General features: G+C 42.3%; 2 protein-coding genes and 1 long non-coding RNA gene across 4 annotated transcripts; 2 read left to right on the plus strand and 1 right to left on the minus strand.

The window, feature by feature from the left end:
• The first annotated feature begins 6998 nt into the window (after positions 1–6998).
• Positions 6999–9574, plus strand: LOC128741582 (zinc finger protein 62 homolog). Its single transcript, XM_053837514.1, has 4 exons — positions 6999–7166; positions 7236–9019; positions 9083–9281; positions 9349–9574. Exons 1-4 carry the CDS (start codon positions 7035–7037, stop codon positions 9499–9501), a joined length of 2268 nt encoding a protein of 755 aa, XP_053693489.1. The 5' UTR covers positions 6999–7034; the 3' UTR covers positions 9502–9574.
• Positions 9575–14343: 4769 nt separating this feature from the next.
• Positions 14344–16188, plus strand: LOC128740397 (uncharacterized). Its single transcript, XR_008412194.1, has 3 exons — positions 14344–14606; positions 14669–14779; positions 14838–16188. It is a non-coding gene; the product is annotated as an uncharacterized LOC128740397 (long non-coding RNA).
• Positions 16162–26844, minus strand: LOC128740381 (serine hydroxymethyltransferase). Of its 2 annotated transcripts, none has more exons than XM_053835925.1 (3): positions 26282–26844; positions 17937–18136; positions 16162–17573 (listed from the first exon to the last, which is right to left on the minus strand). In XM_053835925.1, exons 1-3 carry the CDS (start codon positions 26609–26611, stop codon positions 16370–16372), a joined length of 1734 nt encoding a protein of 577 aa, XP_053691900.1. In that variant the 5' UTR covers positions 26612–26844; the 3' UTR covers positions 16162–16369. The 2 variants fall into 2 exon arrangements, with proteins under 2 accessions (XP_053691900.1, XP_053691907.1); XM_053835932.1 differs by lacking the exon at positions 26282–26844 and adding an exon at positions 18219–18353.
• Between the last annotated feature and the right edge of the window lie 995 nt (positions 26845–27839).

The following is a 27839-nucleotide window of genomic DNA, read 5'->3' on the forward strand; positions in this document are numbered from 1 at the left end:
AAGACATACATATGATAGTTATTACCTCAATTCAAGGCTAAACAAGCAAGTTAAATAATTTATAAGCTAAATTACATTATGTATCACAAGTAAAAGCATACTTGCAAGCCTAAGTAGCGATAAAATGATTGAAATGGTATTTCAAAAACTATTCAAATGTTTCGATAATCAGTCAATCACGGTACTTAACTACAGTAATATGATATACTTTAGATAGGTATGACTAATTATATTTATAAATAGCTTAATTTAGTAAACTCTTTAAGTTGAAAAATTTTTAATAAAAATCGCATTGTTAAAAACAAAATCTACAGGGTAGATGCTCCAGTAGTTGTGGTAGTACCAGTAGTGATGGTAACTCGAAATAATCCATTATTTTTGCATATTTTGGTACAAATTTGATAAGTATTGAACTACCTGTACCGGTATCATTTGGTAAGCATCAAACTTCCAAATCTGCAAAATTAATGGAATATTTCGAGTTTCCACCACTAATCTACCACCACTACTGGAGCATCTACCCTATACCATCTTATTATTTTTCAAAATGCTGCTTTTGATTATCATATGTAACACCATAAAAATCAATTGATCGCATTTGGCTTTCATACAAAATATCATACGAAATCCAAATTATAAAACACGTGCTCCTTATAAACTATGCATAGAATATCAAACAACAAGTATTTGAAATCTAATGATAGCCTATATAATATTCAAATAGAAAACACGTAAAATCTTAGTGTTTTGCCTTTTGATTGTCAAATGGAAGACACGTGAGGTCTTAGTGTTTTGCTTTTTGATTGCCAAATGGATGACACGCGAAATCTTAGTGTTTGGTTTATGAAATGCTGGTGTGCCATATTGGTTAAATTTCAAGTGTATTCCACTTTAATATGAAGTAGTTCATCCTATAGCACAGATCTAAGTGGAATCCACTTCATGACAACGTGTAGATTTTTTACAGTGTAATTTGCGGTTTCGTCACCAACGAGAATGACATTTGCTGAGGATCGCTTATGTAGGAGTGAGAGGGGAGCAAAGAGTGGAGGAGGGGATCCGGGAGTTTGGAATTTGCTGTTGTTGATATTACTCCTACTGCAAACAGCCTCAGCGCGGGCCTCAGCTAATGTCAAAAAATCTTTATATGTGTGCGTGGTGGAATACTTCATTGGTGGCGAAAGCAACGGCATTTGGCGGCAAATACCAGCGATCGGAGCCAACAACGATAGCAATCGGGAGGTAACGATAGCATTTTTGGCGGCTATTGGAGGCAAATCCAAGGACCTTTGCGGCATCTAATGTCATTTTCGATGACAATTCGAGGCACCCAATGGCATTTTGGCGGTTATTTTCGCAAACCAACAGCAAATGGAAGCAAATCGACTGACGGGCAGCAAATTCAGCAGTAGGCCGTTGTGGTCTTAAACAGTTCTTATAAGAACTATAGTAATTGAAGAATGAAAAGATTTTTCTTCACTTTTCTAAATGGTTAACGTTTCAACGTTCCATGGAAAATGCTTGCTCATTCAGCGTCGGATAATCATTCGAGCAGCAGCAGCAGCCGATATGGTTTCCCCCACCACCTACACTAGCTTACAAGCAGCAGCGGCAGTGCCAGTGACTATAAAATGGTACTCTTGGTTCGCCGTCTGCTCATTCATCGCACAATCGCACTGACGGACGGTCAGCATTTACCATCGACAGCTATTGGTGGCGAAACCAACGGCATTTAGCGGCAAGACCGGTTATTGGTGGCAACACCGATTGTTGACTGCACTGAAGAGGTTGATGTTACTTGTAACCAATGGCCCTTTTAAGGGCCGCAAACTAATTAAATGAAGCATAATCAGAATTTATCTCAAATGTGCAAAATGGTTTTGATTATTATTTGTAACCAACGGCCAGAAACTATTTGAAGGAAGTTGGTTCAAATATCAAACTACGCATAACATATTTATTACAATGATCTGTGGGCTGGCCATTCATTGCTATTTCAACCTTTGTGAAATACAGTAGTGATTTGTTAAAGAATTCGCTATGTCTAAATGGTTGCAGGCGTTATATTTACGTAACCACCGTAAACGTATTCGTGAACAAGTGGCTGGTGTAGTAACTGAACCAAGGATATCCTTAACAGGAGCAGAGCGTACTAGATTATCACGCAAACGAAAGCGTGAGAGTGCTTCTAGTTCGGCAGGTGAAGTTGCAAGTTTGTCGCACGAAGAGGCATCGCCCGCAGATATCAATCCATCGCATACCGTTATAATTCCGTCACATGAAATGACAGGTAAGCATATTTATAGAAAATTATCGCATGCTATTTGAGCTGTTTAGAAAGAAGTTCATAATAAATTTCGTAGCGAAATTACAAAAATACACTACAACTCAGTGCATTGATGGCAACAAATGTTTGTTTATTCGTGAATCTAAAATTGAATCTAAAATTTCAACTTAAATTAGTTGTGAAAATCTGGTGAATACTTAAATTACATAGTGGATCGTGAAACAATGTTCAAACTATCTCTGCTCTATTTACTCTATTTACTGCTAAATTGCTAGGGAATAGTAGGCAAGTGAACTGCTTGTATCCTCATGACTCAAGAAATGCACCGATTTTATTGTCCAGTCCCAGATACACCTGGCTGAGCTTCTATCAAGCAGTTATTAATAATTGTGTAAGACAGATTATCTAGTTTGACATATTATTTAATGAGTATTATATGACACAGTCCTACGTCACCCTTTCGTACAACCCTTAGGGCTGTATACCTTGTAGTTTTTCTTTTCGTTTTTGCCTTTGAAAGACAGCTGATTCCTTTTTAAATCAAATTTGCGACACTCCCTACTTTGTTAAATTCTTTTTTGGCTTGCGTTTTTCTTTTCCACGTCTCTTCAACTTCTGCTGACCACCAGTATTTTGGCGTCCGTTTATACGTTTGCCTGTTGTCTTTATAGACTTTTTGTCACCCCATAGACATCTCTATATCGAGCTGCAGTGAACGTCAGCGACAGCATGTCCTGGGCTCAAAATTTGACAGCGGGCCCAAATCAGACTACTGGCAGTTGAGTGAAATGCAGTGCTGACATGCTATCTCATTTTCGCACATACGAGATGTTGGCGGCGAAAACATGGTTGCCTGCCGATGGGGTGCTTTTTGTACCTTCCTCGTGAGATCTTTCCATGAATTGATACTTGTTGGGTTCAGTGTGGCTAGTTGTTCATAAATTTTCTTCTTGTTGTAAAACCATTTGTTTTCCGTTTTGAATGATTCGTTGTCTTTGATAGCTATTTGTATTGCCATATGGTGACCGCCTATTCCAAAATCAAGGACTGACCAGTCAAGCTCTGCATACAGATTTGTGGAACATAAAGAAACATCGATTGCTATGCTTCGTCTGTTTAATTGTAGTGGTATAAAAGTGTTTTGTCCATCATTTAGAATTAATAAGTTGTACTGATTTATTAGGTCCATAAGAAGCATCCCTTTTTATCGCTATTTTCGTTTCCCCATATAGCATGATGTGCGTTCCAATCCCCGCCAATGATCACATTTTTGAATTTTTTCATCGTATCCAGAATTTTTGTGACGTCTTCTTCAAATTCATCTTGTCTCGCTGTTGGCGTGATGTATACTGAGGCAACCGCTATTTTTTTACCCGGAATGTATACTGCTACGGCTTGTGTACTCTCTGATAAATTATCAATGGCAATTCTTTCGTAGTTGATGCAACTTTTCAAGTATGAAGTAATTTGCGGTTTCGTCACCAACGAGAATGACATTTGCTGAGGATCGCTTATGTAGGAGTGAGAGGGGAGAAAAGAGTGGAGGAGAGGATCCGGGAGTTTGGAATTTGATGTTGTTGATATTACTCCTACTGCAAACAGCTTCAGCGAGGGCCTCAGCTAATGTCAAAAAATCTTTATATGTGTGCGTGGTGGAATACTTCATAGCCCAGCTCCTCCGTAGTTGTCGAATCTTGAATGTAAAATACTATAGAATCCTGATATGCGATAGCGAGAACTTTTTTCGTATGACTCTTGAGTCCACGTTTCTGATATTAAGGCGATTGTATATTCTTCGCCGACCAACACTCTGTAATTCTTATCGATGTTTGTTTAAACTTTGGATATTGCATTGGATTATCTTCATATTGTCAATTGATAAATTTTGTCTTGTTTTCATGTTATATACCGCAGTCGTCCAATTCATTTATTTGCATACTCTGCGGATGCAGTTTTCCTTCATCTATCATATGATTAACAAACATCGAAAAGCTCTCTATATCCTTATTATTGTTCTCTTGCCGATTGCTTGAATGTAGAATAGGATCTAGTTTCTCAATTCCTTGATTAACCTCCAAATTTACTTTGGCGGGATTAAACTTTCTTGTCTCTTGTGGTTTCCGATTTTGTTTAAGCTCTTCTTTCCACGCATGTGAGTCGTTTGGCTTATATTTTTTGAATAGCGCTGGGATCTCCTGCGTTGTTTGTGAGGTTTTGGATTTGGCATTGAATACCATGATGTTATCGGTCAAATTTTTGGAGTTCCGCTCCTCTTTACGATTTTGCTTGCGCGGAGACAGGTTCGGATTTCGTCTATAATTGCCTGCCAGCACTTTAGCAAAAGATTCAGCAGGAGTCGGTTCGTGAACTGTTTCAGTAAGTGCTTCGTAGTAGTTTTGTATTTGAATGGGGAACTGTTCCGTTGCTTCTACGGCCATTAGGTTCGTTCGCGCCATAATCGCTTGAATGTTGTTTTGTCGATTCCGCTCTGGACATAGCTGGTCCAAGGGGTCGGACACTCGGCACAGCCGTTTTTATGTTAGGCGACTTGAAACGAACCGAACTGTGCCGGTGCTGTACCGAAAGTGCCGAACTGCAAGATTTGTTAAATTTGTTAAAATCTGATAGACCTGGCAACCGTGCGAGATGATTTTGACAACTAGCAGTGCTCCCATTTCATATGTAAAATTGAACTGGAGGTGTGTAAAGCCCTATAAATGTTATTTTTATAAGGCTTTAGAGGTGTGCCGTTTGATATTTCTGCAGTGCCGGGGCACTATGTGCTGAGTGTCCGACCCCTTGAGCTGGTCTGTAGTTTGGTGGTTATTTCGACAATGGAGACACTTCTGTTGTTGTTGGCAGTTTTCAAATTCTTCCTCTTTATCGTGGAACCGAGGGGCAAGACACTGTTGAAAATATATTACTTTTCCCTATGGAAATATTTTTCCAACCTTAATATATTGACCTTTCCCCACCCATAATATAACCTAAAGCCCTATAAAGTTACATTTATAGGGTTTTAATAGGGCCTAATATATTTATATTATGATAATATTATGAAGTGTCTTGCCCCTCGCGTGGAACCTTGTACAAATTTTACATCGTCGCTTACTTCTGCAATTTTCAGTTTTGTGATTATATTTCAGACAGTTTAGGCATAAAATCGCTTTACGGTAGAATGGCTTAACGCGCACCGACACGCAAAAAATTCGCACTGCTTGCGGGAGTTTCGCCGCTCTGAAAGTGATGCTCATTCTCATTGATGGTTGCTTTTTACCATCGAAAAAGCGGTTCAATCGATAAATTTGCATTACCGGGAACTCACTCTAGATATCGTTTATTATTTCTGCTTCGGAAATGTCTAAGGGTATTCCAGAAATAACTCCTGTTACCGAAACCAAATGCCGCGGAATATAAGCTCGATAGTTTTTCTCTTTTAGCAGTGGATCAGTTGTGAGACGGTTGGCACCAGGATAATTGTTAAGATATATCATCACTTTATTCCTTCCGATATTTTTCATATCAGTAATGTGTGTCTTGTATATCGCTATTTTGCGCAAAGTGCTGGCAAGTGTTAATTTATTGATAGCGTGAACTCCATTTTGTGTGTCCATTTCTACCATTACTCGAAAGGGACTTTGATCTGCAAAAACATAATGGTAGTCAATCCTACACGCAGAAAAAAAAATTGTAAATGCAAAACAATTCTGTATCAATTCAACAAAAAATATTGTTGACTGAAGGCTAACCCAGATATTTTTTTGATTCTAACTGTTTGACTTTTTAGTTCAACAATAAGGTTTGTTATTTCGAATAATTGCTAGTTTCTATCAAAGAAAAAATTGTAGAATCAAAAATAAGTACTTTTGGGTTTATAAACGATCTAGTAGAAGCAAAAGGAGTACGAATTCAGTTTAAACAATATTTTTTTGGTTCAAAAATATGATACAAGTTGAACTCAACAACAGGGGATTGTTGTTTCAAACTATCATCATTTTTCTGCGTGTATCCATGATTTTACTGGTTTTGGTATTTGCCGGATCTTCAGGATGTTTCCGTTTAGCACCGTTTTCTGCTAACATGTGAACTCTTTAAAACTTTTTTAAATTCCTGAAAGCACATGCCATTTCTTCATTTAATGGCGAACTTAACCTTACTTTTCTGAACGGCGTCTTTTATCGCCCCTTGGGCCGTGTAAATGATATTTTCACTTCCCCGATATGTGTTTTTGCTTTAAAATCACTCGTAGTCGATCACGTGTATAGCGATACCAGTTTGAAGAGAACCGAATAATTTTACTAAGAAAGATTTTCTTGTTCACTTTCGTAAAGACGTGTTTCACTCTTGACGTTTTGAGCTCGATTGGTCACTCAAATTTAAAAATCGCTGAAACAACCGCGTAATTTGAAAAATGATGTTAAAAACCGCTTTAATCCGAAAAATGACGTAAAAAACCGCGTTAATTCAAAGATCGTAAAATAATGTCAAACACGAGACTTGGGTAATTTTCCAGATTCTTTATTAAATAATTCAATTAATTGCAAAAAGCAAAACTTCAAAGAAAAGCCGGAAATCCCCAAAACCCCCTTAAGCTTGCAAAGACAAATAAAAATGTGGCAAGTGGCAACACTGCATAAACTGTCATCATTCCAGCTCCATCCAGAATCAAAATCAAAACACGTAGACGCTGAAAATGAAAAGCAACCTCTGAATTTGTGTATTTTACTAATTTCACTAGTGAAAAGAAATGGCCACTACTGAGCTGAAGGGCTGCTTCACTTGCCTGCGACGGACGGACAACTTTCTGTGCATAACCGAGCGAGATGACCTGAACGGGGAAAATGTCGAAGCAATCTTTAGCAAGCACTTTTGGTTCACCGTAAGTAACTGCTCAACTCGGGAGCACAAATAATTGCGTCCTGATTATACGTGCTTAATACTTTTTCAGAAAGATGAATATTACAATCAAAGCATCTGCACCAGCTGCTGGGAGAAAATTGACGATTTCCACAAGTTCTACTGTCAGGTGGAAAAAGTTCACCCATCGGCACTGTTTGCTGAGATCAAAACCGAAACGCTTGACTGCTGTCTAGAGGATGAAATGTTGGGTCATGACAAGCAGCACGATCGTCTCGCGGATGAAGGTGGGGATCATCCGATCCTTTCCGGATGTCTGAGCCCTGATCTGGTCGTTTGCAAAGTTGAAATGAAAGAAGAATCCGTTGCTGCTGCTGCTGATAACAACAAAACGAATGATCAGGAAACTCAGAATGGTGACGCGAAGCGGGCTTCAGTTTCCGAGAGCGAACACGATCAGCAGGATGATCAACTAGGGGAACCCTCGAAAAGCAGCACGTCAAGTAGTGACGAAGACGAAACCGTACAAGCCGAATCATCCTCCGATTCGGATATGCCTCTTGCGAGGCGGCTAGCATCTAGGAAGCGAAAAATGGCCGTGAAAAAAGTACGCACTAGAGTTCGGGCTCGAAAATCAATGCGGAAGGAGAAGTCGGATAACGAGCAGCTGAATGCATTTATTAGACAGCATATGGACATTACGTGTCACAAATGTGCGGAACTCGGAACGACGGACAGCCATGAAACGTTCGAAAGTTTCTACCGATTGCGGGTGCACTTCAAGAAGGTTCACGACACTTACGGGTACATTTTCTGTTGCAACAAAAAATGGGCCACCAAAACCGGTCTTGTGGAACACCTGACCAATCACGAGCCGACGAAGGACGACCACAGTCGGTGCGTGGAATGCAATTGCATTTTCAAAGACAAACGCAGCTATGCCAATCACATGTTTTTGATGCACACCCCGGAGGACCAGAAACAGTTTAAATGTGATCGATGTTCGAAAGCGTTTGCCGCAGAGGATCTGCTGAAAAGTCACATCACCTGGCACGAGGAGGTGGAGAAGAAGAACCACTATTGCACGCTGTGCTGTAAGTATTTCCTGAGCGCTCGCAATCTGGAAAATCACCATCTGAGTCATCACAATTTTGGTGAAAGTTCAACGGCAGCCGCCGGTAATCCCAGCGAATTGGATAGCGAACAACTGCTGGAACAGACGGCGGCAGAGTCTTCCAGGGAAAAACCATCGAAGAATAAACGTGGTCCGGAGGATATCGCCCGCGAGGATGATTTGATTAAAAAGTTTATCGCACTGAACTGTTCCAAGTGTGACTTCATAGGGGAAACCTTCAACAAGCTGGCCTACCACGCCTTTAAGGTGCACAACATGAACACCCATTCGGTCGTTTGCTGCGAGCGACGGTTCGGAAAGCGGCAGCGTCTATACGAGCATTGCCTTCGGCATTTGAACCCGGACCATTTCAAGTGTGACATTTGCGGCAAAACGTACGCCGACAGTTCCGGGCTGCAGATTCACAAGTGGTGGATCCACACACCGGCTTCGGAGCGGCCGTTCAAGTGCGACATTTGTGGGGCAGCTTTCGTGAAGGATTATCTGCTGAAACAGCACACCAACTGGCACATGAATAAGGAACGAAAGACGCACTTTTGCGAGAAGTGCAACAAGGCGTACTCGAATTCGCAACAGTTGAGAGCCCATCAGCAGAAGAAGCACGGAGCCATTTGCGATTGGGTGTGCGATATCTGTGCCAAGGGATTCAACCATCGGGCTCTGCTGGAGGAACATCGGTTGACCCACTCGGAGGAGGGACTGGCCAGCTTGAAGATGCAGTGCGAAAAGTGTCAGCGATGGTAGGTTTTTTCTTAACATAATGTTAAAACGGAAAAATTAGAATGCGTTCTTTTCCTTGTCAGGTTGATCAACAAGAAGAGCTATTTACGGCACAAGCGACGCTGTTACGACACGAGCGGACCGGTGAAATGTGACATCTGTGGAAAGGAGTCCGTCAACGAAGCCGCCCTGATGGGGCACAAAAATTTCCATCATTCCAATCGACCCATCCACACCTGCAACTACTGTGGCAAGCAGTGCAAAACGCAACTGCGGCTTAAGGTAATGCTTTTTGTAAGACTTCAAGGGAAAGCAATTTGATGGTTTTGTCTGTGTCTTGGTTTGATAGGAACATGAAGCAACGCACACCGGTGTGGTGCTGTACCAGTGCCCGTACTGCCCGAGGACATCCAATTCCAGTTCGAATATGTACACTCACAAAAAATCGGCCCATCCGGAGAAATGGGCCGAGGAAGTTGCTGCTCGGTTCTACACCAGATGATAGTACGAAGGCGATCAATGGTCGTGACTGGTATGGTAAGCAATTATAACATCGTATAATATAGAGTATTTATGCGGATTAAAGAAGTCGAGTGTTTCATTTTGCAAGGGTAATCTAAATAAAACAACTCCGATCTTACTGTAAGCTCCGCTGTAAGACGCCGAAGTCAGTTATGCATTCGAATGCAGCTGAACAAAATAATTGGGTGTTGTACGATGTGAAGGCGCAAAACAAAGCACGCTGTGTTTATTAAAATATTCAAACCAAGTTGTCATGCCGATCGGTGGAATCGGAGCAACCTATGCTTTTTTTTTTCGTTAGACCTGCGGCTAGATTGGCAACATGTGGCATGCACCTTTTTCAAACTGATTTGATCACTTTGATTTGACATTCCAACAATGCAACATTTTGCAGTCGTCTTAGAAATCTCAAATTACTTTCAACCTGCTCGAGCCGTAAGAGGGCTTATACGAGCCTCATTGGTCCTCCGGCGAGACAGGGGGTGGTGCCGCAGGTCCTGCAAGCTGCCACTATCAAAAAATCTAATATGCAATGAACGATAAACAAAGAAATTCGGGACTGCAACAATCGGAGTAGGCCCTTTCTTCCTTCTAAGTACACAGCATGCACTAGACCGTCAGCATCGGTCTAGTCTTCGGAGTCTCGCTCTTATTTTTCCATAAAATGTGACCGGTTTTTTTTTGCAAGTGTGTATTTAGCCAATAGTCAGTCGTAGCTCTCGTTCGTTATTGCAACCCGAGCCGGTACCTGATACCGATCGCTTACGAGGGCTCGCACTCTTCAGGGCCAAACGGAACAGCTGGTTCCTCACGAATTGTTGACCTCGCGAGCGGGTTGTGCAAAAAAAAAAAACGCTGCGAGGCTGTGCGCTCGCGAATGTGTAGGTAGCGGAACGCATGCAAACCGTAAGATTCGTGCCCGGTTGTCCAACGTATTCAAATCGTGACCAACAAGACAAATACGACAGAACATTCGGTGGTTATCAACGGATGGAGTTGCTGCAGAGTACTCTCGAGAAACTGATGAGCGGATCGGCGAACAAGTTGAGGAGAATCTGAAAGAGCAGTGAAAGCACATCCACGATGCGTCAGTCGTCTCCTGCAGCCGCTTCCAGTGAGTGGTTCGACGCAGAGTGCCAACGGGAAGAGGCGAACCAGCCGCAGGTTGAAAACCTCTTAAATAAAGAATAATAAAGTGCCAACGGGTGACTGACGAGAAGAATCGACCAGAAGTCACATATTGGCTGCAACTGTGACACGCCAGAGCCGGAAGAGACACCGAAGAGCTAGAGCTGCCGAAAAGAGACGCCACCGTCGTAAGAAATGCCAGCAATGAGAGCGCGCTCTTGCGGTGGCGGAGAATTGCTTCGAGTGGCACGATACGAGAAGCTTCTTTAAAACGGTCGGAACCAGAAACTCCTGTTATATGCTACGACAAAGAGAAGAACCCGATTACCAAAAGACCAAGTGGCCAGGTGTTGGAAACAAATCTTTGATGTACTGTTGAAAATGGTGAACAAGACGAAAACGTCAACGGAAACAGGATAATGGACGATGGACGAGCAGTAGGCAGTCCACCAACTTTGGACGAGGTTAAAAAAAAGCAGCTAGAGTTAAAAAATGGCAAAGCAGCTGAAAAGGACGGCATCTCCGCCGAACTTTTGAAAGTCGGCAGTAAACGGCTGTATTAGGTATTATTTTCTTAGGTTGAGGCCGTTGCAGGAAACTTTTGTTGGTGAATGCCAATGCCGACGTGTAGTATCTAGTCTGCATAGAAATTAGATATACCATTAGCAACGGAAAAACAACATTCTATAACCGACTGCCGTCTTGAACACTACATTTGGGGCCCACTACTGTGGGCCGGAAAAAGAAGTTGGATCATTTCCGGGAATTAAACTTGCAGACTCACCATTTGTTTATAGACTTCAAGGTGGCGTACGATTCAGTTAAACGAAATGAGCTGTGGCAGATTTTTTTTGTCGGAAGATTGTCCAACAAAACTGAGGCTGAGGCTCATACGTGCTACCCTGGATGGTTCAAAATCAAGCGTCAGAATAGCGGGCGAGACATCGGACTCGTTTGGGAGTTTGGGACGTTAGATGACTTTCGAGTTGCATTGGAAGGTGCTATTCGAAGGGCAGGCGTGCAGGGAAGCAATACCATCATCATGAAATCTAGGGTTTGCGGTTGACATCGATATCATCGGTATTAACCCTAGAGCTGTAGGAGAAGCGTACACGCATCTTAAAGAGGAATCTGCAAGGATAGGGTTTATCATAAATTCTACCAAAACAAAGTATATGGTGACTGGTAGAGAGCGTGGAAGTGGAAGCGCTTCGGGTGTTGGAACTGCGGCAGTGATAGATGGTGATACATTTGAAGTGATCGACGAATTTGTTTACCTTAAAGGCGGATAGCGGCTACCAACAGGGCCTTCTACGGATTACGTAGCCAGCTGAGTTCCCGTAGCCTACAACTCCGTACGAAACTCGCGCTCTATAAGACGCTAATTCTCTCGGTGGTACTCTACGGCCACGAAGCGCGGACGTTGAAAGAGAGCGACCGACTTGCTCTTGGCGCTTTTGAGCGTAAGATCCTGCCATCAATTGTTGGCGGCAAAATACGACAGGCTACAGTCGGCTCCGAAGCCGAGCCGAACCCGTACCCGTTGGACGAACGCTGTTGACGAGGATGACGAGAGCATCGGGTGTTAGCGGCGACTAAAGAGCGGCAGCCCAAGACCGAGAAATGTGGAGACGACTCCTGAATTCGGCATGGATAAGCGGATTGTCGCCAAAAAAGTAAAGTGAGATAGGCAGGCACAGCGTTTCCTCTTCCAGATTCAGCCCAGAAGAACCAAAAGTGTACGTGTACGTGTACGTACGGACTTGGCGACGTCTGGTTTCACGTGCTCATAACCAGCTCGGCCCAGATTGTTAAAAAATTAAATGCCGAAGTACGTGTCACGCCAGCCAGTATCCGAAAGCAAACAAGAGCGAACTATATCGCCAGTACATTGAGGATTTTTTCGACTGTGTCGACACAAAAACGAAGCTTCAGAGGGCTTACCTCTTGCACGAGAACGCCCTGTACTGAGCTTCGATGAGATGGACTAACTTATCTGGAACTCCTCTACGCCTAAGTGCGCCCCAGATGTTTTCGTGCTTGAGACGGTCGAACGTCTTTTTAACGTCTTCAACGAACACCAGCAGAAGAGAGTCCTGAAATTCGTTGATTTGCTCCAATATAATGCGGAGCGCTGTGATATGGTCTGCACATGATCGGTCAGCACGGAATTCAGGTTGAGAATTACCATACAGTACAGCCTGAATTCGTTAATTGGGCCGCGACTTAGCGAATCTTTGCTGTACTTTGAGTGAAGTTACCGCTTTCAGTTAGGTCTCCTTTCTTAGGGACTTTGACTAATATGCCCTGCATCCAATCCACCGAAAAAGTTGCGGTTTCCCATATATTGCTGAAAAGCTAGTGCATGATCTGGGCTGACAAAGATGGGTCAGCTTTGAGCATTTCGGCTGAAATACAGTCTATCCCTGGCGCCCTATTGGAGTTCATACACGATCCTGAGGAGGAAAAAGGACGAAAAGGGAGAACAGAGATCGTGAAGAATTAGAATAACTATTCCGAGCTAATGACACACGTAAGTTTTATGAGGAGGTTGTTACCGTTCGGATTTAATTGGGTGGTGAATACGGCACGTTCGGCATCTCGATATGCAGAGGGCGCGGCGGTGAGCCATTCCACTGAACTGTTGAATTGAGCCAGGAAGTTGGCTGTTTGGAGAGTTTTACCGAAAAGCTGATGTTGAACTGGCGAACCTAGGCTCAGCTCGAGAGTGCTGATCGAGACATCGAAGCGAACGCACCATTTTCGCTTGGCTGAGACGTTATTAAGTGAGTGGCTTGGCCAGGTTAAAACGAGCTCGGGTTCTTCAAGTTTCTTGGACTGGACTACTTCTCCTGGAGGGTCCAATCAGCACAGCAAACAACCAGTCCGGTAAAACGGGACCGCGGCAAGCGTTACCAAAGCCGCTAATCTCATCCTCGTCACGCATGCACCAGTGACTCGGGGATTAAGCAGCGTCGTGGACTATCCAGTCCATAACGACAGCAGTTTGGGGACTCCTGGGTCGCAGGTACTCCCATTATTCAATACCGTAAGCACCGATCTCGTGGAAACGGGATCACGGTGAGCGTTATCCAGTCAGCAGCTTTAAACATAACCTCACCGAATCTCAGCAAAGCGTCCAGTGACCCGCTTTGCGGCACACTAAACGTAATCAGACCATCGTAAAATCTGGCCACGCCAAATACGACCAATCAACGCGTAGCCAACGGCAACCACCTCCTCCGTTTACGTCGAATAAACTAACCAGAAAAGGTACGGTTAGTTCATCGAAGCAGTTCTTCGATGAACATCTCAATGGCGAAGTCGCAGAAGGAGGCGGAACGGAAATAACCCTAGGAGCGCCCATGGAAGATAGTAATGTCCTCGCACCTGATCTCCAAGAAGTCATACGAGAAATCGGGCTGCTGAAGACCAATAAAGCCGCTGGGAAGGACCGCCTACCGGCAGAGCTTTATAAACATGGCGGAGAAACGCTAGGCAAAGTTATTTCGTGGATTTGGGAGGAGAAAAAGCTACCGGAGGTGTTGACACCGCTGGGCAGTGCGACGGTGTAACCGAAAACGGTGCATTCGACTGATCGCGGCTCGTCAAATTGACAGATGAAAAACAAAAACAAATGAAGGAAAAATATTAGCAGGTCTTGGCAAAGTTACATTTAAATTAAAATTGTAATTATATGGCATTACGGAAAGAGCAGTAGTGGATAAAAATTTAAACGGCTTGTAAAACAGTGATTTCTAGAAGACCAGAAGTAATCGGCAGCTGTTCACTAAAGTGATTAGTAATCTACAGCCTAACACAGTGATCGAAAATAGACACCGGTTGTTCGAGTCTAAACCCTAGACCAATTGTTCAAGCGCAATTCCCGCTGTTGCCGTGGCTGTTGCTAACCTGCAAAGAGAGAAAGAAGATTAATATTTAAAGCAAATCGCGATCGTAAGTACATACTTGAAAATAAGAAAAGAAGTTATTAAGTGAGTAATATTTATTAACTAAAGTTTACCAGGATAAGGAAAGGGCAAGAAAAGCAAAAGAGATAGCGAAGGAAGGAACGATAGTGGAAAAAAGGATTATAGTGTGTACGAAGATTAGAAAGGAAACTACTTATTGTAAGTCGTAAACAATCAAATGCAAATTTATAAAATTAATGGTAAAATATACTTACAGTTTGAGCTGCATAAAACAAATTGCTGCTACAGAAAATAGTTACCAGTTCTATCCGAACAGGAGGAATGGATGGAAGAAGTGGTTTGTCCCATCTACAAAAAAGGTGATCGGTTATTACGCTGGTAAATGCCGCCTACAAGGTACTCTCCCAGATCCTGTTACGCTGGTTGTCACCGATAGCACAAGGTTTCGTAGGGAATTATCAGGCGGGTTTCATGGGGGCTCGCGCTACTACGGACCAAATTTTTACTATCCGACAGATCTTGCAGAAATGTCGGGAATACAACGTGCCCACGCATCACATCTTTATTGATTCCAAAGCAGCATACGATACAGTCGATCAAGACAAGCTCTGGCAGATAATGCACGTACACGGTTTTCCGGACAAACTGACGCGACTGCTCAGAGCTACATTGGATCGAGTGATGTGTTTCGTACGTATCTCTGGGACACTCTCGAGTCCCTTGGAGACGCGGTGAGGGTTGAGACAAGGTGACGGTTTATCCTGTATGCTGTTCAACATCGCTCTTGAGGGGGTAATCCGACGAGCGGGCAGCGAAACGAGAGGCACGATTTTTACCAAGGGTAGCCAACTTCTTGGCTTTGCAGAGTTTGGCGACGAGTGGCCCAAAACCGAGTTGAATGGAGACGAGTGCTTGAAACAGCACGAGCCATCCCGGCTCTATGCTGAAGGAGTCCCGCAGCTGGCAAATCCGTACAAATCTTGTCTTTGACAATAAAATCATACGATCAAGTCTCGTCTGGAAGTCAGGCTTTAAGGTAACATGTAGTGAACGTGCATCACAAATCTGCGGATATAATTAGTTGAAAAAACCCAACGGGTGCAATGCAATGGGTTGAACATTTAGCGAGAATGCCAGATGAACAACCAGCAGACTATAGTATTCCAAAAGTTGTAGTGTATTTTGGAAATGAAGGACAAAGAGTTACAACATTTCATGAATCATGACGCCGCTTGGAGCTTTCTGTCGTACATTTGATAAAAATTTGAATACAGTATGGTTGCCGCCCCATGCTTCAGTAGATCTGCTGTTTACAGATTTCAAGGCAGCGTTTGATTCAGTTAAGCGAATTGGCAATACAGGTAACTTGCTCTATTCAGAGAATTCTTCCGAATAATGTACAATTTGCAGTCTCTATTGTTTGTCGATTAGACTATTAGTTTTTCTACTCAACCCATTAGTCAGTTCTCAACTACCCTCAGAACAGTAAGCAATCTGTAGATTGCCATTTCAAAATTATTATTTTTGGAATTGCAAAATTGAACGGCAAGTGATATTAAATTAGCATCCGTACATCCGATGGATTGTTGAAACTTTAATACGATACCTTAAATTCATAACTGTTCATTTTTCTTAACCTACCCAACCATTCCCTAGCTCCTGCAAGCAGTGAAATGTTGGCCGTCCCGCCATACATTACCATCATCGCACAAATCAAGCTGAACTGAACATTTGTCCGCCACAATAAAGAACAATAAGAACGACGCACATACCTGATGAAGTCGTCCTCTAGTAGTCTTCATATCCAGGCATGGGGAACTTCTCGCTGTACGCTTGCACTTCGTTCTTGAGAGCCTGCACCTTTGCGTTCAGGGTCGGGTCTTCGTGCAGGACTCGCTTGAAGTCGACCAGCTTCGGACCGGACACGGCAGTAATCTCCAGCGACAGTTTCAGTCCCCGATCGATAAAGTTCACCACATCGGCCATGTTAGCCTCCAGCAGACCTCGCGTTGTCAGCGCGGGCGTTCCCAGTCGAATGCCAGATGGATTTAGTGCGCTCTTATCGCCCGGAACGGTGTTCTTGTTACAGGCAATTGAGATTTCCTCCAAAATGTATTCAGCGCGAGCACCGGTGATGCCAACCGGACGTAAGTCCACTAACACTAGATGGACATCGGTGCCGCCAGTTGAAATGCTGTAGCCTTTCTCGAGTAACCCATTGCAAAGGGCACGTGCGTTACGGATGATCTGTTCTTGATACTCTCGGAACTCCGGTGTGGTAGCCTGCAGCATACAGGTGGCAATTCCGGCAATGGCATGGTTATGAGGACCTCCTTGCAGACCGGGGAACACAGCCTGATTGATACGTGATTCCAGATCGTACATCACCTTATCCCCATTAGCTTTCACACTGCGTACACCCTTCCGGTAGAAGATCACTCCAGCGCGTGGTCCACGCAGTGATTTATGCGTTGTCGTGCTCACCACATCGGCATACTCGAACGGAGACGGAATGACACCGGCTGCTACCAACCCGGAGATATGGGCCATATCCGCGAACAAATAGGCACCATTCGCATCGGCAATCTGCCGGAAACGTTTGTAATCCAAACACCGCGAGTAGCACGAAATACCGGCGATGATGATTTTCGGCTTAAAGTTCCGGGCACTTTCCTCCAGCTTATCGTAATCGATTAGGCCGCTGTTCGGGTCCACCTTGTAGGGCATCGATTCGAAGAAGATCGACGTAGCGGAGATTTTCTTCGTCGCCGTCATGAAACCGTGCGTCAGGTGACCACCGTCCGGCAGATCCAGCCCCATGATGCGCCCGTGCGGTTCGATTAGGCCGGTGTAGACGGCAAAGTTTGCCGGTGAACCGGAGTAGGGCTGCACGTTGCAGCCCCACTCTTCCGGATTCAAATGGTACGCCTTGAGGGCCCGCTGCTGGGCTAGGATTTCGATCTGGTCGATGTACTCGTTGCCACCGTAGTATCTGCGAACGATACGCGAAGAGAGACAAATGAAATAAGAAGAACAGATAGAGACAAGTTATGTTTGTAGATAAGGGACAAGTTCATGCTGTTTTTTGTTTTTGTTTTTGAATGATCTAGATGGTGGTGCGCAAATAGGATCTGTTGTTTCCTCCCGGATCGAAGGCATTGATAAGCTATATTGGCGAAGATCTCGGTTGATGTTTTTATGTTGTTTACTAAGTTCGTTACGAGGTCTTGAAGGAGGCTGGTTTATGAAAATAGAACGCAGCGTCGTCAAGTGATTGTTGTCTATATAGTCTAATCTTGATGAGGACATCTAAAACCTTTGATAAGGACTAAGGGATGTAAAAATTGTAGCTTACCTCTGACCGGGAAGACCCTCCGAGTATTTGTTGTGGAGGCATGAGCTCAGGCACTGCAGCACCGATAGCGAAGTGAAGTTCTCACTTGCGATCATTTCCAGACCGTGAACCTGACGCTTCTTCTCCTTTCGAATCATCTCCATCAGTTCCGGATCGGACTCCCACAGGTTCTCGTGCAGTAGTTTGGCGTTGCCGGACATCTGTAACGGGAAGAAAAGAAGAGATGTTCAAATTTTATCATTAGAATAGACACGTTAAATTAGGAAACAAGTGGTCAATTACTTTTTTGAATGAATTAATTGGCATTCTGCTCGTTAAGGGTTTCGTTAAGTCTCGATTATGTCAACTGAAATGCACCGTTTTCTTTTTCTAGAACTGTTCGCTCTGATAGTTTGCAACTGAATGAAGTGTGTGCCGGCCTGATAGTTTCATCTCACTTTCAAAAGGCTACGACGTTGAAAGTTGTGTTTTTACTAGAGATGATGCTCTTACTAGAGATGCTGATAGGAGATCAATAAAGTGTAAAACAAAAATAGGGAATCGGCCGTACGCGAGCGCTTCTTATCTCCGACAAGGACAGTGGTGAGATGAGGGGGAACAGCCCTGTCGACTGGTTTAGTTTAGTTTTACTATAACTTTCTTCTTCTGTTACCAACCTCCCTGACGACGTTGTTATTGTGTTGTTAGGCACGCCGGCAGGGAGTACGTCAGCACTTGACGGTTTGCTGCGATTGATTCTCGGCAAGTGCCAGTTTATTGTTCGAAAATATTTTTGTATTTTGGTATTTTTGAACTGATACGATTTATTAAGTTATAGTAAATATTATTCTGAAGTTGAGCAGAATTAAACAACTTCACTGCGAAGTTTCTGAAACATTCGTGTTGCAATGTTTGTACAGGTTCACAATTTTAAAAATATACCAAACAATCAATCAATGTATGGCTGACTCAGAGGTCAGTTCCTCTCTAGAGCTACCAAATTATAAAAGACGGCTGGATACCACATTGAAAGTATACAAGCAAAATGTAATAAATATATGAGATGCTTATATCCTCTCATTAACCCTCTCTGTCCCATGGTAGCACAGGTGCTCCATGACTTCCGATACTAAAATCGACCGATTAAAATTTTTGAGGCATTCAAATATGGTAACGTAGTAAAAACATTGTTTTACAAGGTGTATAGTTGCGTTTGACGAATTGTTAATTAATAGCTTTTTTACATGATCAAAAACTGTAAACCACCAAAACACCCCTGGGACAGAGAGGGTGAACAGAAATTCTAGATTTTGTCTGAAAAATAAACTAGACCAGCAATGTTATATGCCGTTCCGATTTGGTCAAGTTGTATTACGAGGAAGAAGTCTTCGGAGGATTCAAAATAAAATTTTGAAAATGGTTTTGAAGAAAAAAAAATATGGAAGAACTGTAAAGAAAACAAAAAAGAAAATGAGGATAAACTGGACCGAACAAGAGGAAAAATTCTACAAAAAAGGAGAAAAAACGGGATAGAAAAAGAAAAGGATGAAATACGGGAGCTGGAAAATAGAGAAATGAAAACAGAAAAAGGGGAAAAATGGGACAGATAGAAAAAAAATGGGGAGAACAATAAAAACCAAATCTGGCAGAAAAAAAAAGAAAAAGTGGGACATAGTAAGATGAAGAACGGAACAGACGAACGAAAAAAAAACAAGGAACGACAACCGAATGAAAGACGGAATGGAAAAGAATTCAAAAACCCAAAAAAAAACCGGTCATCGAAAAGAAGAAAAAGGTCGAAAAGGCAAAGAAAATCCGACAGTAAAAGAGGAGAAACAACCCTGAAAACGGAACAACGGTAATTTATGATTGAGGAAAAGGGTGAAGAACAGCTTTTTCACGATTAAAACCTGCTATAAATTCACGACAGATACACATTTCGCCGCAGCGTCTGTTTTCAAGGTCGAAATGCGTATCCGTTGTTGAGTGCAATTTAAAATCGTGAAAAAGTTTTCTTTCATTTAATTTCGCATTCTACTAAGACACTGTTAAAAACCGCTAGTATACGGAACAGTGGCAATTTAGGATTTAGGAAAAGAGCGAAAACGGGATTGGAAAATAAGAGAAAGGGGAAACAGCGGGCAGAAAAAAGAAGAAAATAACAGAGCTAAAGAGGAAAAACGAGATACTAAGAATATACGAAACAGAAAATTTGAGAACCCAAAACGGAAAAGATGAATAAGGAGAGAACAAAGAAAACCGATAGAGAAGACGAGCAAAACGGCAAAGAAATCAAACGTAAAAAAGAGAAATATGGTAAAATGGGACCGAAAAAAAACAATAGGAAAAACGGACTAAATGTAAGACCAAATACGTGAAAGGAAGAGGGTCAAAGGAAACAAACGCGCGTCTTCCACGGACGGTAACCGTTGACGGCGACGAACTAGAAGTGGTAGAGGAGTTCGTGTATTTGGGATCGTTGGTGACCGCGGACAACACTAGTAAGGAGATCCAGCGGCGCATCCAAGCGGGAAATCGGGCCTACTTTGCCCTTGGTAAAATGCTACGAGCAGGAAGCATACGCCGCACTGTGGGATGATACTCAAATCTAGGTGTACAAAAGTAATCACGCTAAAATTGTTAGTCCTAGGTATATAGTATGTTGCGTTATACCAACATGATGCGCCTTTATAATCAAAATTGCGAAAGAATTGACATCACTATGTCCAGAATCCAAATGAAACTACGACTTAGCCATAGGAATAATGTATAGTATATAAGTAAACATTGTAATAACATTATTGTATGTAGTCTACAAATGCTTGACGAATAAAAGGAAATATAATTATACTTGATTAAGACAAATACAATCATTTAAACTTATTTTCGCTTTTTTAATCCATTCTATTCACGTAAAAATTGTGATTTTGGTAAGTAAACCGGTAATTTTTACTTCATCATTCAATACAGTCTAGAAAAAAAGGGCCGACCTGGACCGATGTGATCTCGTAGGCCAATATATTACTAAATATTTATACAAAATTTGAATTGCTGCTTTTGAGCAGTTTTTGCGTTATTTACATTTGAAAATACCATATTTTTTTTAGAAAAAATGCCTGTAGCTTGAGAACCAAAGGAGATAGCAACTTGATTCCTTCAAACGAAATGTGCGTTTTCTATGCATGTGAAAGTATTCAGAAGGTATGATTTGTGAGAACTAAACACGAAAGAAGATATAAAGAAAAAACGGATTTTTTAGGTCCACCCCGACCATAAAACTTTAAATAGCTCCAGCCCATCAACCATAAGAGATGGAACTTTTATCTTTTGGCAAAGTTACTTGAAATTTATTGTTCTTTAACTTTGCTGAACATTTTATTTAGCTAATTTAAGCCATAAAAAAGTTTATGTTTTGAACTCTCTTACTAGGATGGTCACCCTAATGTCATATACACCAAAAAATGCGGAAGTTAAAATAACAAATTTACTCCGAACATAATACATACCGGGGACTAACGGTTTTAGCGTAATTACTTTTGTCCACCTAGATTTGGGTTTCATCCCATGGTGCGCCGCCGCACGAAGCTAACAATGTACAAAGCCCTTATTAGACCGGTAGTTCTTTATGGACTTGTAGCCGTGACGCTGCTCACGGTGGATATACGCGCCCTTGCCGTGTTCGAGCGGAAAGTGCTGCGGACGATATTTGGCGGAGTACAAACTGAGAGCGGAGAGTGGCGGAGGCGTATGAATCACGAGCTACAGGCACTGAGCTACAGGGGAGACTCATCGTTCTTCTAGCGAAAGTTAACAGGCTACGGTGGGCCGGACACGTCGTAAGGATGCCGGACGACAGTGCGACAAAAATAGTCCTCTTCAACAGCCCCACCGGCACCAGGAACAGGGGGGCCCAACGTGCATGATGACTCGACCAGGTCGAAAGCGATTTGTGACTTCTGAGACGACTAGGAAATTAGTGACGAGTGGCCCAAGACCGAGTTGAATGGAGACGAGTGCTTGAAACAGCACGAGCCACCCCGGCTCTATGCTGAAGAAGAAGATGTTGAAGTGCCAGACAAGAATATGCTATGTTCTCTTTGCCGGGCTTATAAATTATTCGGAATTTGAAGGCTTGTAGTCTGAGCACCCACCTCTCTATGCGCCCAGGAGGTAGTGATGTTGGTTTAAAAAATGCTTTTAAAGGTCGGTGATCGGTTTCAAGTTCAAAGTCTCTTCTAATGAAATACAACCGGAATTATCCAACACTCCAAACTATGGCGAGTGCTTCCTTCTCAGCCCGGCAAAGAGAACATAGCAGACTCGTTGTCTCGACTCTCTTTAGCAAACGATAGTAAAGACGTAGATAATTGTGATGATCAGATCTATATCAATGCTATCACCGAATCAGTAGCTATTGATGTATCACAGATAAAAGATGCCTTGGATACTGATCCTGAACTACTATTAGTTAAAGATGCGTGGAAACAGCTGATTGGAACAATGAAACAATTAGGAGTAGCGCAAAGAAGTACACGCCATTTCAAAACGACCTCAGTCTGCTTGAGGGGAACGTCATACGTGGATATAGAATTGTTATTCCCCAAAGTCTGCGAGCAAGGATGCTACAGCTTGCGCACGAAGGCCATCCTGGCGAGACATTAATGATATCTCGGTTACGTGATCGAATATGGTGGCCTGGAACGGATGATGAGGCAAAAAGAACAGTGAAAAATTGTGAAGGATGTCGGAAGTAAGCCTTCAGCCCCCGAACCAATGCACCGTCATACAATGCCGAAAGAACCCTTGGATAGATGTCGCAATGGACTTTCTTGGCTCACTGCCGTTAAGCGAATACTTGCTAGTAATCGTGGATTAATACACCTGTTATAAAGTGTGCACAATGCGGAAAATCACGTCGGAGGAAACAATCAAACGCGTAGAACCCGTTTTTGTTCGGCAAGGTTATCCTAGGACGATAACTTTGGACAATGGTCGAGAGACAAAACCGTTCGCTTCTAAAACGACTTAAAATCAGTCATCCAATGAATCGCGATTGAAAGACGGATTTGCTTCAATATCTCTTAATGTATAACACAACCCCACACACCGTTACCGGCAAGGCTCCCTCCGTGTTACTACAAGGTAGGATCATTCGTTCTAAGGCTCCATCAATTAGTGACATCGAATCAGCGCCCCAAGTGACCTAAGAAAAGGAGACCGTGTGTTGTTACAAAACATTATTTCAACCGGAAAGCTAACTTCAACATTTGGAAGAACTGTGTACAACGTTTTAGATAAAATTGGAAACAAGGTGAAGATTCTTGATCCTATATCTGGGAGTATACTAGAAAGGAACACAGCTCATCTTAAGAAAGTTGACACCTTGGCATCTATCCTGTGTCTGAATTTCCATTTAATCACGATGAAAACAGTATAATAAGCAACCCAGGATCAAGTGAACATTCCGAACCATAACAACCTGTTCGGCCGTCCCGTCTGATATGCAGACCTTCATGGCAGCAGGATATTGTCATCAATAGGGCATAATCTGCGACAAAAGGAGATGTGGTAAATGCTGCATAATCGATGCTTAGCACCTAGCAGGCCTTGCATGTGTTGCAGCAGAAACAAAATCAATTCTTTCTTAGCAACGATCGAGTTTGGTTCAAATTTAATTTTGTGCTTGTGATTTAGTTTTTTTTCCTTTTTTTCGGGTTATCCAACTGGTCGCTTAATAGAGTATAAAACTCTGCGCTGGGCCCGTTTGTGATGTGAACAAGTATCAGGAAGACCTCAAACATCAGTTCTACCTGACAAGACAGGCAATGTCGCCCACTAAAACACAGGTGGAGCCCCAAGCATAGCCGACACGTCTATGCCCGCAGGTGGAGGCGTTCCGGCCCTGCACGGACTCCACGAACTGATTCTGAGATCTCTGCCAAAGGCCGAATGTTATATTTTAAATATAATGATGAGAAGAAAAATGATAGGTCGAATTTGTAAATGTGCTTTGGACTTTTTGTACCACTCGAGTTGCAGTATATGGTATAGTGAAGAAGTGGAGGATTCGTCAACCCCGCCTGACACCGGTCTTCAACCGCGCACCCGCTTTCAATTTTTCAACACAAAGACAAGACAAATTTCGGAGCATTAGTGGTTATCAAGTTATCAGGGCAAATTTAATCATTCATCCCCTTAGCATTCATGCACTGTCCCAAGATACAAAGTAAATTGAGCGCAGCACAAGCTGGACGTTCGAGATAGTCGACAGAAGCTTCAAAATATAGAGACTCACCAGCCTTCCAACCCTCGAGACCAAAGAGCTAGTGCAGTAAAGCTGTGGGTTTAAACGTCTCTCTAAGGCTTGACCCCGCGGGCGCCATCAGAGCACAGAACACCCACGGGGCCAGTGCAAAAATCCTTCTGACTCTATCTAGCGACTTACAAGGTACTGCGTGTAACGCTGCCCCTCCCCCCCTCACCTTTCCACGGTTTCCCCACCATTTTAAAAACTTTTCATTATTTTCCCCTACCATCCCTTCATCAATTATAGAACCACCGTTTCAAAAAATATTAATATATGTTTGACCGCATTTCAAGGTCAAGACTAAAAACACGGGGTTTAGTCTATTGGTAAAAGTTCCAGCACTTTCTCGCGTAGAATAACTAAATCTGACGGTTTTGCTATATGAAAATTGTGATAATTTTATTCATTAAGACAGTATGTTAGATGAATACAATCAACAAATAAACAAATAACAAATGAAAAGACGAACGAACGAAAATAACAAAGAAAAGACACAGGAAAAGAGGAGGAACGGTCCTGAAAACGGATGAACGGAAATTTAGGATTGAGGAAAAGGGTGAAGAATGGAACAGCTTTTTCGTACTCATACACATTTCGCCGCATCATTTCGAGTTCGGAATGGGTATCTGCCGTGAACAAAATAAATAGTGGAATTTAATCGTGACAAGTTTTCTTTCGTATAATTTCGTATTATTCGAAGACGCTCTTGGAAAACAACGTTAGTCTACGAAGCAGCGGCAATTTGGGAATCAGGACAAGGCCGAAAAATGGGACAAGAAAATAAGAGAAAAGGAACAGAGAAAGAGGAAATAGCAGGAACAGAGAAAGAGCAATAGAAATATAGGAAAATAGGACAGTACAGACAAAAAAACAGGATAAAAACGCAAAAGGAAGATAAAAGGAAAAAAGGAGTCAAAAAATAGAATTAAAAGATAGAAAAGATGAAAAACGGGACATAAAAAATGGAAAACGGCCCAAACGAAGATGAAAAACAATAAGCAAAGGCGAAACTGGAAACCAAAAAATAAAGAAAAAAGAGAAGACTCAAAACGATAAAGAAAACAACAAAAAATGAATAAAAATCATAAGGAAAAACATGACTGAAAAAAAATGGAATAGGAAATTAAGAAAAAACGAAATAATGAGACAGGAAACACAACAAACAAAACAAACGGAAAACGAAAAAAATTAGGAAGAACGGATGGAAAGTGAGAGCAAAAGCAAAGAAAACGCTACAGAATAGGAGAATAAACGTAACAAAAAGTTGAACAACGAGACTGAAAGAGAAAAAGTGGAACAGAAAAGAGGTAAAATATGTGAGAATAAGACGAAAAATGCCATTTTTAATTACGAGCAAAACTTCAAATCTGATTCCTAGTCTAATTCAATTCCAATCTATACCTATAAAAATGAATTTCTGTGTCTGCATGACCCTTATACACTTGGAAAGTATTGAACTGATCGGCGTGAAATTTGTAGAAGCAATGGTGCAAACTACAATTGACTGTTCTAATTCTCGGTAACGGTCATACATATTCTAAATGACAAAAAGATTATGTCTCATTATTGTATGAAAAAAAGTTTCTAGTTATATGTAGAATATTTTGAAAAGTAATAATTCAATTGCCGTAAGGACTATGTCTTACCGCAGGGTGTCAAACATTCACTTGCATCGGTATCGGAAAAATTGTTAATGATAATTGGTCTATTTTTAATTCATTTATATTCAATATTTTCATATCAAAACAGTTTCTCGATGTTGGCAACATCGGCGACAAGCATTTGTTGCCATATTCGAAATCCTACTATAATAGATTCATAAAATTATCCAATCACAAGGGCAATTTACTTCATTTAAGCTGCTTTGTTTCAAATTTTTCCTTCTTGGTAGAAGGCAAGCGCAACTAACCTAAACCAGTTATCAGTAAAATTAGCACGCAGCAGCTATTTGCTCACTACGATGTCTGAAGGTACTTGCGAAACGATGTAAGCCATTTGCGCGTACACGTGTTTTCTATGCAACCTAACACCTGCAGTTCACTTTCGTCAAAACACCTACCTTAAAAGGTTCCGCTCGTGTTGCACTGGACAGGACACCGGAAGAAACTGCAATGGAACGTGATGATCCTCCAAAAAGTACCGATTTCGGTTGCCGGAATGCTTCCGTAAACTGACGATTCCCGCTGCTGCTGAGGCCGAAAGCTGATGAAATCGTCGCAAAGCGTTTACCGCCGGGTAGTGGTGTGTTGATGGTGGCACTCCTACCACCACCGTAGTGGCTTTTATCCAGTACATAAAGCGGTCGCAAACAGCACATGGCTTCGCCGCCGGCGACGGCGGTGGAGCGAGCGAGAGGAACCATTCCAGATCTTACTAGCACCGAAGCCATGGTTATTCGATATTAGACACACACACTAGTAGCACGCGCAGATATTTACTTTTCGTTCAATGTTTTGTCTTCGCTGCAGTTTACTGTAAACAAAGTTCCAGGGCACCGGTTAAATTTATCCTGACTCAGAATGCAACCGCTAAAGAAACACTAATTCACGACCGCTCAGCTCAGCAAGAAATTTACAACTCAACTTGAATAAGAAAAATGAAACCGAAAGTTTGTGTGAAGTCGAAAGATGACCGACAGCTTCTTCCAGAGGCTGTCCCGTTATCAGGTAGTAATTCTGTTTGCCGATAACCTCGTCGTTGTGCCCACAATGTTCGTAAGTTGAGATTCTTAACCTCTTGCCGTCGTCGTGAACCGATCCGATGGCAAATTCGTGTTTCGCATTATCAATGACTGTGCGGAACAGAGGAGGACACTGGGTATGATAACGATGATAACATTAACAGCGATTCAAGGGACCACACGGGGAACAGCTGATCGACAGTGGGATTTGAGTTCTGAAGTTTAAATTACTATATGTGCTAGGTTGGACAAAATGGTTTTCACCATTTGTTTTTAACTAGGTTTTTAATATCTTTTTGCAAACAATAAGTATATCTTTTTGCAAACAATAGGTACGAAACTTTTGCAATACAAAAATACAACCGATTCTGTTATTTTGACTTGCACAACACCACACCAATACAATCGTCTTCGTATTCATTTAATGGTAAATGAGTGCAATCGCAGCGGCACATAATATGAAAGTGTTGATGTAAATACAGCGGTACGCGACTTACTGTAAAGCTGCGCTAATATAGATTACAGGCGAGCAGAGGAAAACAGCAACCCAGCAACAATCGAGGAAACTGAAGATACAAAATCTGAGGATAATAATAAAATAGCCTGATCTATCCCGGTCTGCGCCTATGTTCTGGACTACAAGATTTGGCAGACGGAATTCGTCGTCTCTTTTATTCTCTAGTGTTCTTTAAGGTACCATTACACTGTTTGTTCCAGCTGCAAACCGGATTAAAAATCTCTTTAACTTTCGCAGTCGCGAATAGGTACTGCAAGAATTTTTTCGGAACTGTTGCCTTACACTGCTGAAGCGATATTTGTGCATGTAAAGTAACGCAGCAATTCTCAAAGGGAGGAAAATCAGCGACTCTTTTATCCGAGAATAGTTTTGAATGTTTCAATTGCTGGATTTTTTTGGGAATGGATGGGAAAGAGTGGA

This window comes from Sabethes cyaneus, chromosome 1 (genome assembly GCF_943734655.1).
Source record: "Sabethes cyaneus chromosome 1, idSabCyanKW18_F2, whole genome shotgun sequence".
NCBI classification, from domain to species: Eukaryota; Metazoa; Arthropoda; class Insecta; order Diptera; family Culicidae; genus Sabethes; species Sabethes cyaneus.